At 34.8% G+C, this 17,435-nt stretch overlaps 1 protein-coding gene across 1 annotated transcript in view; it reads right to left on the reverse strand.

Annotated features, from left to right (window-relative positions):
- Positions 1-17,435, reverse strand: part of LOC134531232 (C-terminal-binding protein) — a 445,126-nt gene that overhangs the window by 94,362 nt on the left and 333,329 nt on the right. Inside the window, exon 6 of the mRNA XM_063366907.1 lies at positions 1,818-1,942. Coding sequence (XP_063222977.1) covers positions 1,818-1,942 — 125 coding nt within the window. The remainder of the gene's footprint in view (positions 1-1,817; positions 1,943-17,435) is intronic.

The following is a 17,435-nucleotide window of genomic DNA, read 5'->3' on the forward strand; positions in this document are numbered from 1 at the left end:
AAATATTTTTGCCAAGTTGATAAAAGTTACAGATTTACATTTATCAATGGGAGCCAGTTAACCATTGTAGGCATCATTTAAATTTATTAAGTTGTTTACTTTTTGCCTTATTAAGAAGTGTTTTTAACTTTTTATATTATGAACCCATGTAATTATAAATAAAACATAAGACTGTATGTGAGCATTGAGACAGAATATTTGATAATTTAAACAGTTCATTCAGTGCAACAACAAATACGTAATAATTGAAATTATCATTTGTAAAAAATTATTTTATTTGATGTAATTTAAATTCAATTATTTAAAATTAAAAACATTTTAATGCATTAATTTTTTTCCCCCAGGTTCAAGAACAAAATATTTTCACAGCCAAGGTTTGCAGACATGACAGTTAACATGCTGCTAGAAGAAGCAAAGGCTTTTTTAGATACCATCATGCAGTGTTCTGAAACGTCCACCCCTCTCTCTCCAACGAAGAAACTGAAGCCAACTTCTTTGAAGGAATTCAGGGCACTGCTGCTAGAAAATAGCTGTGGAACAAGTAGCAGTGTTCGCCAAAATCCTGCAGAACTGGAAGTTCAGAAATATTTAGATAAACCTTTGATTTTGGACGAGGGAAATATTTTCCACTACTGGGAGACGACTTCCCATAGTGTTCTAAAGAAACTGGCTGCAAAGTACCTGTGTGTACCTGCAACAAGTGTTAACTCATAGAGACTTTTCAGTAGGTACCTGTGGAAATTTTTATGGCACTAAAAGACATTCATTGAAGCCAGAAAAATTAACGATGTTGGTTTTTCTCAAAATAAATCTAGGAAATGTCTAATCTGTGCTAATTTAGTTAAATGAATTTTTGTAGTAAGCCATTGTATGGCTATTTAAATTGTGTTTAAATGTATTATAAAATGTTTAATAAGAACAATTTTAAGCAAGTCTTCACTTGTTGTATTTGTTACTGCTAGTATGGGAAAAGCAATCTCATTTTGCTCATCTTATGTTTTATTTTGTGTTTTAAATTTAATTTTGTTAATTCGAAATAAAATATATGTGTATTCACATTGCTTGCATTGAGTAATTCAGTAAATTTATAGAATTGTTTCAACAAAACTGTGTTTTTTCCAGTATCGGTTCGAAATCGGTGAATTGGCAGCAGTTGAATCGGTATATCGGCATATCTGCAAAATTTTGTGAATCGGTACAGCTCTAATTTTACGTACTCTTTTTTATAATTATTAAATAGATAATGTGAATGCAGTTTCACAGCAGAAGATAATTACTGTAGTGCATCAGCCTGATTTGAGCAGCAGCGGAAGGCAAAAATTATACAATTATTTTTTAATTGTAGTTCAGGATTTCACAAATAATATCTCTCTCTTGTTTATACATTTTCTTTTTAATCTTTAAGAAAATAATTATGGTTATAAAAACTAATTAGAAAGGAACGTAAAATTGTAAATTTTAAAATGTGATTAAACCCCACACACGTAATGGTGCTGTTCCTTGGCAGATGCTGCCAGGAAGGATGGAAAGATAACCAGATATCTCTGTGGCCCATGCTGATTCAGGCATTCAGCAGTCAAAACAAAAACTTCCTCTGATTTATCAACTTGCCCTAGTTAAAGACCATGTTATCTCTCTCATACTTGAGTTGTAATTCCTTACGGTGATATGAGCATCCACATATCCATTAAAAGTTTTACACAAAATTAACTTCGCCTTTGCTATGGACTGGTTTCAAACCATTTACAATCTTAAAAAATAAAAAAAAAAGGTTAAAGGTTTAAAATTAAAATGTAAAACTGAATGATGAAATGCACCTGCAGTGTGTACACTCTCGTGAGACCCAGCGACTTCTCAATTCCGTCGGGAAGGTATGGATCGTAGAAGATGACGTTGAAGCCAAATGCTTTGGCTCGCAGAGCTACGGCGGAACCGATTCGACCTGCAAAAGTCATATTAAAGAAGTTCACACATGATGCCCAATACACACTAAACTGTTCAATTTAACAGCTAACATTAGTAACTACCATTAGAGGTTCATAATTTTCATTTCATAATTTTATCCTCCGGTAACAGTTTGTGTAAATTCCGTAACTAGAAAAGGGAGATAGATGCATGTATGCTTAATACTGCTGTATAAATTTAAAAAAAATATTACATAAAATGTGGACACAAACTCAAATGACATTATTTGGTTCAGAATATTGTATGGTCACTGAAATTCACTGCTCTAGCTCGTGCAAGAGACAGCTATGAACCGACTTATTATAATATAATTTTATAGTGGGATTCAGCCCAAAAACTAAACAACATGAGACATAACAGCTACCTACAACCTGCAAGACTGGGTTTCTTTAATCTTTATGCATCTTTATGGGAAAAAAAAATTAAAATTAATGTGCTTCAGTTATTCAATAAACCTAGCATTGACATAGAAAAAAAATAGTTACTGCAGTCAACATATTGATTTTAAATAGAAACTAACTACACTAATAGAAGCTAACTGAACCAATGAAGCTAAACAACCTATTAAAAATGTGTTTTTTTTTCCTGTATGGGACATTCCAAGGCAGATCATCCAAAAGTGTCCACCCTACCATCTCAAATTTGGATGAAATTTGGTACATAGTATCTTCAGACAAATATAAGAACCAATATTTTTCAATTTGAATATTAGCTCTAGTTTGGAATTTTAAGCATTTCAAAGTTTTTCTCTGTTTGGTGGAATTTTTTTAATCCACAACCAAAGTCAAATGGCACATCTTGCTTCAACTTAACATTTGTAATAACAGTTTTTATGTAGAATCATGAAATTCACCATACTTATTCAGAATTTTACGCAGATTTCAAATACCACTTATAAAATGTAATTAAATGCTCAGAAGTAAATTCAATTGATGTTAGAAGTGGAACAAATGAATTACCAAAAATTGTAAACATCAGTTCAGTAATCCTATTATAACTTTTTTCTATTAATACAACATATTGTTTACCCAAATAAATAGAAAAATGCAAAAGTGATCCTTTTACACAAAAAAGGAAGTAAACTAGATATACCTAATTACAGACCAATTTCACTTATGAATGGCTTTGCTGAAGTTTTGACAAAATTATTTTTAAAAATCTTTGCTTCAACTAAAAAAAAAACAGACTCTCAGATAGTCAACATGGTTTCTCTAATAGTAAAACAACAAAATTTTAGACTTTTCTGAATCTTATTTATGCAGAATTTATTTCTATAGGTCAGGCCGATGACTGTTATTTGACCTTGCAATAGCTTTTAATTAAGGGTGTGCGGAAAAGGAAATTGAGCTTCAGGAAAAATTTGGGACGGAAAATCATATTTCACTCGGGAAATCTGGAAAAATCGGGAAAATGCATTATAAGTAGACTCGTGAACTTTTCGTGATCACGAATTTTCGTCGCATAAACGCGAATTTCATCGTTTTGATGGGTTTTCGCGAAACGTTAATTTTGGAATCTATTCACGAAATTTGAAGTTTGAAAAGCATTTCTATTGAGGTTATTTTTTTTCATAACAGAACTGCTGCACGGAAATTACGTTTATTTAATAATCACAGAATACAAAAGCACGTCAAACAATTTAAATTAATGAGGCATTCAACAAAAACATACTTCATATTAATTGAATTGAAAATGAAAACCTTCACCCGAGTGTGAAACGTAACTAACGTAAACGTACCGTGCCCTATTGGTGTCGTAGTACATACTAACTAGGGCTGGGCCGATGCCGATTCCGATTCTTAAGTATCGGCCGATATTCAGAGTATCGGCATCGGCAGCATCTGTAAAATATTTGCCGATACTTCGCGCCGATACCTCAGTCCAAGTTCTTAAACTGTGTTATATTGTTTTTGTTAGAAAAAAATCACTAAGGAATGGTATTTCACGCAACTGGTTTTTTTTAAAGTCAAAACTAATTTTTAAAATAATTGCCTAATTTTGTAATTTATGCACTATTACCCTAAGTTTCCTTCACACAGCGCTACTGTTTTAAAGAAAACCGGTCGTGTTGATTGTTTTAAAAATACAACGGAGCCCGAGAACCATAGAGACATGGATACTATAAATGTATAAATGTCCTAAACTTGAGTTTATACCATTTCTTATGTACCAATGTACTCTATAATGCTTAATAATTGTACTTATGGAGTATGTATTTATGTATGTATATATGTATTATCTGTATAAAATTGACTTGACTGGTTCTATATCCCGGAGCCCTTAACTCCATATGGGATCCACTGAACAAAAACTGAATAAATAAATAAAAAAATATTCATTGCCAACTGTGGAGCAAAGACTGCCTCACGTTATGTTTACCAGTGCTCGCGATAAAGTAAATTGGACTCATGATCACATTTACAGCACTCGCGATCATAGAAACAGTTGCTGAAGAACGTCTGAGTAGCTTGCCCCATCTCCATGTTATTTATATATCTATGGCTTTGCTGATGTTATGTTGTTGTGTTTGTTTACAATTTAGTTTTTACGTTAGCTTGAATTGTTAAAATCTAAACCTAAAGCGATATTTTAAGGATTTTTCTGAGAGTGATGATATGGCTGGGAAGAGAAGTGAAGTTTGGAAATACTTCACTCTTCAATCAAATGAAGATACCAAGGCTACATGCACTTTCTGCCATGTAAAAATATCACAGGTGGGGAAATGCTTAAACATGTGGGCTGAAAAAAAGTATTTATGTATTGTAAGATGCATATTAGTAAGTGTTTCGACCGTTTGATGGTACCGTCATTATAATATGAAATTAAAAAATACTTTATAAGTAAAATATCCTTTCATAACACAAACATTTCTTTGGTTAGTATCGGCATCGAGTATCGGCAGTATCGGCCTATAAGAATCGCTATCGGTGGAATCGGTGAAAAGTGGTATCGGCCCAGCCCTAATACTAACCACAAAAAAGTGCATTCGGAGCTTTCAAATGTAGTTTACTTGGCTGGAGACAGAGAGCGCGCTGTGCATGCAAAGAGAACTATCGATATCACGCTACGTTCACGATCTCTATACAGGCATCAATGTAACTAAACATTTGTGATGTTGATGCCAGAAGAGCCTGGCTGGATTTTCATTCTCATACGGCGACAAAACAGATAATTTTATGAAGATTTAAATTGTGTTTGAAACGGAATTAACACATAGCAATTTTTTTTACTGTTAAATAATTAAACTGTTATACTCTAACTTACAATGCAATGGATTTAAACTTTGTATTATTCGGGAAATAAAGTTTTTGGACGTAGTTAAAATGGGAGGGGAAAAAAGTTGATATAATGGCAAAATGAGATTCATAGTAAAATTTTTTTAAATATTATTTCAAAACGTGCTGTTTTTTTAATTTATCGCTGCGTGCAAACGTGAATAACCTGTTAACTAATCAGCGGTAGTTACAGTTTACTGATCCCTATGGATGCTGTATTTTTAGGGCTGTGTGCAATGTTTACAAACATGTTTTCGCGTTATTAATTTTTTGAATTCCTTTAACGTTTGTGTGAAAGGTTGGTGTTACTAGGCTCGTCATATATAATAACTTGTTTTGTTACAAGTTGTGATTGCGATTTCATGTATGGTAGAAATCGGCAGAAATGCCGAAAGTTGTAGAGTCTGCCTTGACTCGAGCAAATGAGTTCTCTGCTGAAGCCTTTCATTCCAGTGACAGAAATATTTTGTTTTGAAAGTTCTGTAACTCATGTGTGATTTGGGAAAGAAGAGACACTATAGTAAAACATATAAAAAGTGAAAAGCATATCAATAATAAAAGAAATTCAAGTGCAAAAAAGGCCATACTTCAGCAAACGATTGGTAGCAGTTTCCAGGTTGTTAACAAAAGAAAATATGCAGCGGATAATTTTACACTCAAGACTACATCAGCATTTATGAAGGCAAATATTCCTCTTGAGAAACTACAGGAACCTAGCATCAGAGACTGGATGCATGAATTTGTTGAAGGTTAGTTGTAAATATGTTTTTTGTCGAAAATTCTTCTAGAACCTCTACAGATCAGGCCATATGTATTTACTAATTATTGCAAATTGGGTTCGACTTTTACAAATTGTTACAAGCCAACAAATTCTAGCATAATTTTTTGATCTCTTTCAGTAATAGTAGTATTAAAATAGCTACATTTATTGGGGATTATTTTTCAGGGGCTGGAGATTTGCCAACAGTCAGAACATTGAGAGAAAAGTACGTACCAATAGCAGCTGAGGAAAGATTTGCCACCATTAAAGCTGAAATTGCTGGGAAATATCTAGCGGTTTTGGCTGATGAGACCACAGACAAGAGAGGGAAGTGCGTCTTTGTTGTAATTTTCCGCCTCATGGAACCAAATGCGTCTCAGATAGTTTTTCTTGCTGGTGTTCATTTCCTAGAAGCTGCCAAATCTACCCATTGTTCCAGAGCTGTGCTAGATTCTTTGAACAAGTATGATGTTAGCTACGATTCAGTAGTTGCTTTCGTCAGTGATGGGGCTCGTTACATGGCCAAGTGTAGTGACTGTCTCAAAGTCATTCTGGGTGACGAAGTATTGCATGTGCAGTGCTGGGCTCATAAGCTCTGCATTGTAGGCAATATCTGGCCGAAAGTTTGTACTGAACTCAACAATGCAGTTGTTAAGTGCAAGGCAGCGTTTCACAATACTAGGAAATGCAAACATCTTTACACACAGTTTCTGATGGAGAAATATTCAGGCACTGACAAGAAAATTTGTCAGTTTCCTGTTCCAGGCCTCACTCGCTGGAAAAGCTGGTTCAAGTCAGTGTTGTATGTTTCTGAGTATCTGACTGACATACAGTAGAACCCTGTTATAATGAATCTGAAGGGAGTAGTTTATATGTTCACTATAGAGGGGAAACTTTTATCTGGGAAAACTTTTATATTGGCAATACATACTCAAAAGCAAAATCTTAACTACACATAGGCCTAAGAAAAGAAAAGAACGAATGAAAATACTCAAAGCAACAGTTTTATGAGCAAATGCAGATAGGCCTATTATTTTTAATGCACTACACATGTAAAAACTTTCTATTAATGGTTCTTCGACAACCGCATATTTTCCTTTTTTTAGGCATTTAATACTCTGTGACGTATTCGCAGCTTGAAAAAGAAGATTGTTCAGCTTGTTTAATATTGTACTTAATGTGGATGTTGCAATTCCCAGTTCCTTTGCTATTAACACGTGCGGGACAGTGGGGTTGGAGTCTACTTTTTCAATAATGTCCAGTTTATCTCGCACAGATAATGCCTTACTTTTTTACCACATTTTTCACTCGTTTTTATGTACGTATTTCTTATTGAAGACATTTGCAGCTTAAAAACACGAAATATTTTCACCGTCAAAAGTAAATAAACGAAAAATAACGAGTCTGGCGCATCAACGATCACTACGTATCATTTAGTATCGCAGTTGCTAAAGCTGGAACGAAATTTTCTCACTTTCTATGGAAACATTTAGTCCACAGAGTTCTATCTAGTGGTAGTCTTACGAACCTTACTCGATCAAAATGTCCGAAACGTGAACGATAAAAATGAGACGTAAAAATATTGAATTTGCTGCTATAATGTACATACGTATTTGTGTGGCTGTAATTTATGTTTAGTTTTGATAAAATATTAAAGGTACACGCGTTTGCCCATTCTTAACTATGCAGAGAAAACTATTTTTTATTTTCACTAAACTGATCACCATTTTTGGCTACACGTAGCCTACCGAGGCCACTTGAATACGACTTGTTTATAATATGAACAGTGGACAATCGAGTAGCGTATTGCGGAGAAAAACTTCAATGTGATCCAGGATAGACGTTTTGTGAAAAAAACTTGTAATTATATGAAAATATTTGAGATAAATGTGCATTATGTCGGCAAAATTTGTTCAAATTACACGGGAAAACGTATCAATATTGACAAAAGTTGTGCGCTATATCCAATAAATTAATACATAACCTCACATCATTTTGCCGGGACTGAGACGGAAATTCACAATAAACGGGAATTCATTATGGGCGGGTTCACTATAAACGGGTTCTACTGTAGTTGAGTTTTTCGGTTCAAATTAAATGCAAACTCACCATATGCGGGAGTAGAGTTTTTCAATGCTATTCCGAAGTCAGATATTCAGAAAGTACACATCCAAGCAGTGTTTGTTCGAGAACATGCTGCACAGTTGATGGAACTTATAGACTGTATGGAGAGGTCTTAATATCCAACCAGCCATATTCTTTGTGGTAAACTTTCGAAACTGAAAGATGGTTTTTCAGAAGCAGCAAATGGGATTTTTGAATCTGAAACTGCTACTTTACTAGAATATTTAGGAAGCAAAGTTCTACAGGCCGAAGTAAAGCAGACACTCCAGCGTACTGCATCACTTTCCATGGATAAGCTATAAGAGCAAATGACAAGAGATCCTTGCAGGAAGACATTTGAAGTGGTGGGAAAGCTGTTCAGCCCTTCTAGTGTTGTCCTCAATGACGTGAACAGCAGCTTGGTCACATCATTTCAAACCCTTCCTGCCATGAAACTTACTGTCTAGACACTATCCGACATTGCTTGTGGTTACACATGATTTAAGGAAATCGTTAAAGTAGAGGCAGAAAAGAAACGGATGATGATGTAGAAGTGCTTCTTTCCATGAAGCTTGACTTTCCTGCTTTTGTTTGTGCTGCACTGAGAGCAGTTTGGCTGCCATGTTCGAACGTTGACAGCGAGAGGTGTTTTTCTTCCTATGGTACAGTTGTGACAGATTGGCGGCACAACTTACTGGAGGAAAACACAGAAATAATGAATATGTTTTCTTTTGACCAGTCTTAGTGACATTTCTAAACTTTTTTCTGGCAAAAAAAAACTATTTCAACGCAAAAATTTAATTCCAGCTCATCATTTATTAAAATTCATATAAGTTTTATGTGTACATGCATGTTGTGTTGTGATAGTTTAAGGGTGTAAAATAATATTACAGTGTTTAAGTGACTTATTAGTGGCAAAATAATGTGTACAGAATTCAAACACTGCTTAAACATGGATCTGTGCTGAAAGATAATTGTTTTATTGTAAATAGTCGGCTTTAAGTGATGTGAGAGCAATATTTTTTCACAGTGTTTCATGTTTTTTTTAACACTTTCTAATTTTTGTTTTACTGCTTTTGAGTAATTTTATTTACCGAAAAGTTCTTAACCCTAATTATAAGCTATAAAGCATGAGAGCAAACTTATAATTTTTATAATATTTAAAACACAACAAAATTAAGTTCTAAAAAAAATACCACACTGGTGAGTCAAAAATTTCATGAACTAAACCTCAAGAAACTAAACAATATACATGACATTCTTAACACATATGAGTTGCATCATCTTTCAAGGAAATGTTACTGAGCAGAAGTTAGCTCCATCAACTGGCTCTATCCAGCCGCCCAGGACAGAGAGCTTGGGACAACAACAGCCTAAGTCATTCCACATAACTACAGCAATTTCAAACCGAGTTTTTATATTTTTACAACAAAATCTGCAAACATAACGATAAAGCAGTTACATGGCGACTTTCATACATGTGAGTACTATCAATAAAAATTAAATTGAGACTTCGAAACATCTTATAGTTTGTCCTAGGAGCCCTGAAGGCCTCCGATGTGTTGTTTTCATGAAGTATATCACAAAAGTTATTTTTTTTCACCCTCTTTGGCCATTGGTACCAATAGAGCTGATACATAGGTACCTTCCTATAGGTATAGACTATTAAAAAAAAAAAAATTTGCTGACAAAACTATTGTACACGTTGTCCCAGGAGTCCTGAAGGCCTCCAATGTGTTGTTTTCATGGAATATATTACAAACATCGTAAGTCGTGCAACAAAAACATTTCTGTTCAACTTTAAATTTAAAAAAACCTAAACTGTGACGTGAATGTGAGTCGGAACGCGTAACTATCGTCGTAGTACAAACCACAAGAAAGTGCTGCCTATCAAATGTAGTTAACTCGGCAGTTGACAGAGAGTGCGCGTTGCATGCAATCAGTGAGCTATCTATATTGATAATGGACTACGTCCGCACGTTCTATACGGTAATCAACATAACCAAACATGAATGATGCCAACTAGTGCTGGCTACATTTTTATAAGCGGTACACAGCGCGACGAATACGAAAAGATAAAGGTTATAACGTTTGAAAACATATTTAAAAGAAAAATTATACATCAGACAACTTCCTAATTCTGTTAAAATACATTATTTTATACAGGAAAACTACCTACACGAAGCGCTCAGAATCTAAAAACATCATGTGACGTTTATGCGAGAAATGTTTTCCTCCAAATTTTGATGTCCTAAAATAATTGTGCGATGATTATGCGAGTGCGAATATTATGCGATAAAACACGTGACGTCGACCCAAGTGTCGCCCTAATTTCCGCAGTCCGTCATGTTGTGCCAACGCCTTCTCCTACCCGTGGCAGAGGCGTGTATTGTAGCGCGAACAAAGTGCAGTGTCAGTGCAAGGTGCAACACGACGATCGGCCGCGAGCCGGAAGTGCAATAGCCGCCCGCATGGCTATTCTGTGAGAGTTATGGAATCAGTGTATTTTCCCCTCCTGGGACCAATTAGTTACGTGAAACCATTAATTATATTATATTTATAATACATTTTATAAACAATCCTTCCTGTAATGTTTGATAAGTCATTTTGTTTTATTCTTGTTGACCGCGCGACAAGGCCGCAGTTCGAGCCCAGACCGTCTGCCGCGCTCCGCACGGTTCGCGCGCGAAGTTCCGGCGGGGAGAGGCAGTTCTCACGTCGAGGCTCTCGGGGTTGGACGCGCCGCGCAACACGAGGCCATCATCCCTCAACCATTGAGGATCCGTCATTAACTTTCGGTCCATTCGAACTCGTTCGCATTGTCGTTGAAGTCCGCCCTGAATTTCGGTGATATCAAGTCTGCCGTGTAACGGAGTAGTGAAAGAGTTCACCGCGTCCGCGTGATCGGTGTGAGGGAGCGAAACTGTAAATATTCAGTGTCTTAGTCTATCTCTATGCGTAATCCGTGTCGACCACTGATTGGTCAGTAATTATACTGTGTGATACGTGTTGTGTAGGCTAGTCTGTAAACACCTTTTAGTTCGTGCTCGTGTAAACCGGGCGTTCCGCACCGGGAATACTATCGTCGTGTACCGGATCACCGATTGGTCAGGAAATGTACTGTGTGACTCGTGTTGTGTAGGCCAGACTGCAAACATCTGTGCGTTCGGAATCAACCAGAAAACGACCACTAATGTGTTAGAGCCATGCCCGTGCACTCGCAGACGGAAAGGGCTAGGATTGTGACAGCGCCATGTACCAAGGGGAAGGTGTAATTAAATCACAACATAGTTAACTCATAAACTCTTCATTTCGTCGCCACTGTCTCCCGCCACATGGCCAGGAACCCGTTCAGAGCTAGTCGGACCTAACAAACCATACAGGAGATAGTTCAGGTGACAACACACGGTTATCGTTTTTTCACTAGGTGCGTGAAAAAAAAATCTAGTCTGGTCGGCCGTAGCATAACCCCATCCCTTAATGACGCAAGGGCCAATCACAGCAGTCCCTGATGATTTTCGTTAATTTGTTTTTCTTGATTTTTCAATGAAACAAGATACAGTAGAACCCCTATCATACACTTTTCAACGGAGGGCACAAAAATGGTGTATGATGCGGGAAAGTGTATGAAAAGGGAATGGCAATAATAACATTTTTTTTCAATCTAGCATACCAGCACAATGTCTGATTAAACTTAAATACATAATGTGTAAATAATTGCATTATATTAATGAAAGATATGAATTCATCATTATATATACAAATAATAAAACCACCAGAAATGTAAAATACAGTCCATAACCAAGTAAAGCAGTCCTTTCTTGGAGGGGGGGAAAGGTCACCAAGTCTAAATTAGAAATTAAAAAAATTAGCCTATTGTAAAAAGAAAATCAGAAATTTTTGCTTGTTTGTTTCATTTTACAAACAACTTTATGCAACAGAACAATTTTCAATAAAATGTTAACTTGAGAAACGTACAATACAAAACAATTCAATCGTAAGAAAACAATAACAAACGGCTATATTCAGTTCAAAGATTAATGAATGCACAAAATATGAGATCCGTGCCTTTGTAAAGCGCGTTGACCATTTTCATAATCATTGCTAGTTTGCGCCACTAGTCTCGCTTGGTGCTGGCCATATATGCTAGTAGCAAGGTGCACAGTCTTCCTGATACCATCCATATCTATGGTGCGATAAAGTTATTTTCTTACGTTTGGAAAGGTAAACAATGAACGTTTTTCAAAATAAAAGCATTAAAACGTATTTTTTCAGGAGGAATATAACAAAAAAATTTGTGAATTTTAAGACTTTTCCGCTTTGTAAAAACGTATGAAACGGGAAATTCGGGATCTTATAAGTGTATGTTCCGGGAAAGTAAACCATTGTAAATATAGTACTTTCGGCGGGACCAAAATTAATCAGCGTATGACACGGGAAAATGTATGAAACGGGAACGTATCATCGAGGTTCTACTGTATTAGATATTTTGATTTAATTCAGGTAAATGCAATAATTAATACAGATGTATAATTCAAATGTGTGTTATTATACACGGGAAATGATAAAGTGGTAAACTATGAAAATAATGTCTTGTTCAGGGCTGTGCTTCAAGCCATTCATTGCCCGTTTGTTTTTAGTTTTGACGATAATCATAGTATACATCATTTTCTGGGGATTATTTTTATCTGAAGAATTGTAAATTTTAAACATTTTCGGCATTAAACATGGAATTTTTCATAAACATTTGTTTGTTCTTTTGTTGTAAGTCAAAAACGGCCCGCTGTTAATAATAGAAGTTCAAAAAAATTTTTAAAAGTGAGTAACTTTTGGTTTTCCCCGAAAATACCAGGAAAAATATTATTCTCTCCCAACAAGGAAATAAAGTAATGCCCTTCGGAAGTTTTTTCCGAAACTCGGGATCCCACACACCACTACTTTTAATACAATTAATCATAAAAAGTTACTTGAGAAATTATTAACTATAAGAATCTCAGATAAATAGATGAATACCTAAAATGGTTTACCAGCCATCTGAATGATCGTAAATATTATGTACCCATAAATAATGATAATTCTGATTTACAGAAATCAAGTTGTGGTGTTCCTCAATGTGGTAGTTAACACCTTTATTATTTAATACCTTTATTGATGCTATTATAAATATATTAAAATATTCCTATGGCGTCCCATTTGCTGAAGACATAAAGATGTATAGAATAATATCTTTATTACTGCCAGTGCTAACAGAACACTGATAGTGTGTATGTGTATATGTGTGTGTATATATATATATATAATATATATGTGTGTGTGTATACACATACATATAGTTTTTCTACTAATTATGATTATACTATATGCCTTTATATATAATTAAAAAGATCAAAATTAGAATAAATTCCATTATTTGGAACACCTTAAGAAATTCAAATATTCTTTAAATCAACAAAATTAATAAATATTATTAATAATAAATCTTTCAAACATAAAATAAATTTAAACTCTATACTCGGTTCTATAAGAACAAGAAGGATAATTCTAGACGCAATGTTTGTAACTGCTTGAAACACCAATTAGATTGTAATTACTGTGTTTTATCACATAATCGTCACACATTTTATATTAAAATCAAGTTTGAAAAAAAGAGGTGCGACAGTTATGCGATAAATTTTTTTTTTGTTAGATAAAGTTATTCATAAAAACAAAACTCATTCATGGAAAGTACGCTTATTTGAAAGTATAACAGAGCATGCCAAACAAATTAAATTAATAAGTCATGCAACAAAAACCTTTCTTCAACTTTAAATAGAAAAACAAAATCTGTGATCCGAATGCGAGCCTGAACAAACGTGTAACAATCGTCGTAGTACACACCACGAAAGAGTACGGGTCATCAAATGTACAGTAGAACCCCGATTTTGCGAACACGGAATCAACGAAAACAGCGATTTAACGTAAAGGTTTTCAGGAACCAACAAAAATCACCAATTTATTAAAATAATAATATAGATTTCCAAAAAATGCAAGTAAATAGTAATGGAATCTTATTAAAAAATACACTCTGTGGTGTCAGTAATAGAATGGAGGTACTATATATTAATATGTGCCTTTGCATCATCTGTCCAAATACGAAAAAATTAAAAAAATTGTTCAAATTGCTTAAAAACTCCGGGCGCTGTAACTGAATTGCGTAGGTGCGTGCCATTGCGCGCGCCTGGATAGATAGACTGTCCGCGACACATGACGTCATGAAGGGTTTCTTTGTCCGCATCCCCCTCCCCCTCAGCAATTCCTGGCTTGACTCACCACGTTATCTTCCACTCACGCCCGCATAGTAACAGTGCTAGGCAATAATCTCACGTTTCCAAATATTCCCTTTCCCATCCTCCAGGTTTTTTCAACTTGTGACCACGTCACACCAATACGCCATTATCATTATTCTCTAGATGTGTAAAAGTAACGAAAAAAAGCGTACCCGTATGTATTCGTTACTATAACAATTAGTACTCGTTATTATCGTATCGTTACGTTACTCGTTACTTCTGAAACCGCATTAAAAAGCTATGTTATGTTGCACCAACGAATCGGGTCGTATTGCGTACGCGTACATTATGACGTCGCGTAAATAATAATAAATAGAATATAAACAATTAACAATATTTGATAATTAACAGTTTTTGTTAACCAAGAAACAATTAAATCTCATTAATGCGGCTTTTTTATATTATCTCTTTTAAGATAATAACAAAAAAACGTGAAAATACGCGATAATAAAAAAACAAAAACATACATATTTCTAATTTGTAAACAATACATTCTTACGTTGTTTCTGTTCCAATCTCAAACTTTGTCTACACACACAATACCTTTAATAAACAGTAAAAAACTTTGACGACGAATTTCCAAATTATACTTTACTTAATAAACAAACATCGTTCTTTGTAACGCAAATTCATCGAATATGCGCGCGCATGCGTAAAACATACGAAAAATGCGAGTAACGAGATGCAGCCGTGTGTAACGTTTCGTTACTCGTTACTAGATGGCGCACCCGTTATTCAGTACCGAATACATACGGTTGGCTACAGCTCTATATTCTCAGTAAGAGCTTTGTGCGCGGTGTTTATTTTGGAATACGTTTTTTATAAGTGCTGCGCAGCTGAGCGAACAAAGAGAGTCAGCCGGCGGCCACGCCACGCCGTAACAGCAGCTGACCGAGTACAATGACCTTTCTCCGCGTACGGCGCGCTATGGACGGTAAATTTCCATCAATTTGCGGCCTTTTTTTTTTTTTTTTTTTTTTAATTTTTTACTGTGACGCAATGTGTATGTAGTTCGTTTTTGTTATAAACGCTGCAGGTCGCGACTGTATTTTAATAAACTTTAACGTATTTCTTACACTTTACATATTTTTAAACTTTTTTTATGCCTCATATTTCACGGTTTCTAAAAATCTGTATGTACGACCGAGGTGTACGTACGAACCGGGGGCCGTACGAGCGAGATCAAAAACGTTGAAGATGGAAAGTTGACGAAGTCTGAGATAGCACGGCAGCACAAGATATCAACGTCGACCCTGTCTACGATATGGAAACGTAGGTACGCGATTATGAGTGCGGGGGTCATTGAAAATCGGTAAATCGGATTTAACGAAACATGGATTTAGAGTAAACATTTTCGGTAACCGTAGCACTTCGTTAAATCGGGGTTCTACTTAATTCAGCACTCGACAGAGAGCGCGCGTTGTATGCACTTGGCAAGATATCAATATTTGACTACGTGTGCACGCTCTATACGGGAAGCAACATAACCAAACATGAATGATGCCAACTAGAGCTGGCTACATTTTTGTAAATGGTACACTGCGGAGACACAGAAGAACAGATAAAGGTTATAACGTTTAAAAACTTCTTTAAAAGAAAATTTACACAGCAGACAACTTCGTATTTCTGTTAATTAAATAAGAAAGTGGTAATGTCCGAAAATTATATTTAAACTTTAAACTACATTGTTTTATACGGAAAAAATACCTACACGAAGCGCTCTGAAACTAATAGCGGGACCAAAAACATCCATGCTATGTTTACGCAAGAGGCTTTTTTATCCAAATTTCGTCACCCTAAAATATAGGTGTGACAATTATGTGCATGCAACAATTATGCAATAAAAGAAGGGACTTGTTATAAAATATTGTCATTAGAGTTCATATTTTTAATAATCGCAATCATCCTCTCTTGTGTTATACAGGTAAAATTAATGATATTTTTACAGATTAATAAATGATTTTAATAAATTGATAGTATTTGTCCCATATTAGAAAAAGAAGTCAGTGTTACTAAAATCCTTGCAAACATTAACCTACTTGATATTAATCAATAGTTATTAATTTGAATACTTATAATGATGGTTAAATGTGTAATAGATAATAGATATATTGTTGTTTATTGTATTGTACGGTTTTGTTTATACTGCATATATGTTTATTTTTCTGCTTGTTTTAATTTAATTGATTTCATATAGTGTTTTTTTTTCTAAGTGTTTTACATGTTCTGTGTTTTTCTACATTTTGTCCACACATTTTATCTGTCTGTGTGTGTGTTTTTTCTATGTATGGTATCTACCACCTTGGCATTAAGCAGTGGGTAGACATGTGACAGTGTAAATAAAAAAATTAATAAAATAACTGGTAAAACAATTGTAGTATCACAATGCCCTCTTAAGAATGATTGTTACACATGTCAGAAAGTTTAAAAGGAAAAAATAAAATTGGAATTCTTAATTTTTTCCAGAAAATAGGATTTCCTTTAAAATTACACAAGCTGAGCCCTCGAATAAGATTTACTCCAAAATTTAAAAACAAGCCTTGGAATCACTTTCAACTGTCTAATCATTGTTTTATTCCTGACTTGTATAATTATGCCAAATTATAAATTGCCTTAAAGATATTCTGTAAAATAATAGCATTCTAGATACCCTTGTGACATCTATCAGCTTTTTAAAAATTTTTATCTTAAAAAGCACTATATTCTTGCTACAAGAAAACTATTCAAAGTTTCAATACTCCATTAGAATTCTTAATGTAATTTGTAAATAAAGTTCCCTACAGATATCAGGTAGTAATTTAATTTATGGATTAACTGTGAATGCTAACACGTGTACTTTGATACACGGAAAAAATAGTCATGATTGTAAAATGACTACCGACCGCAGCTGTTTTGTTTACTGCAGTGAAGCACCATTAACATTTTGACCAAGAATCACCCAAATCAATGTTACTTTATTAAATAAATAAATCGGAAACGGCTGAAGAAGCACACGTAGCAAATTCT

The sequence above is a fragment of the Bacillus rossius genome, chromosome 3 (genome assembly GCF_032445375.1).
Source record: "Bacillus rossius redtenbacheri isolate Brsri chromosome 3, Brsri_v3, whole genome shotgun sequence".
NCBI lineage: Eukaryota > Metazoa > Arthropoda > Insecta > Phasmatodea > Bacillidae > Bacillus > Bacillus rossius.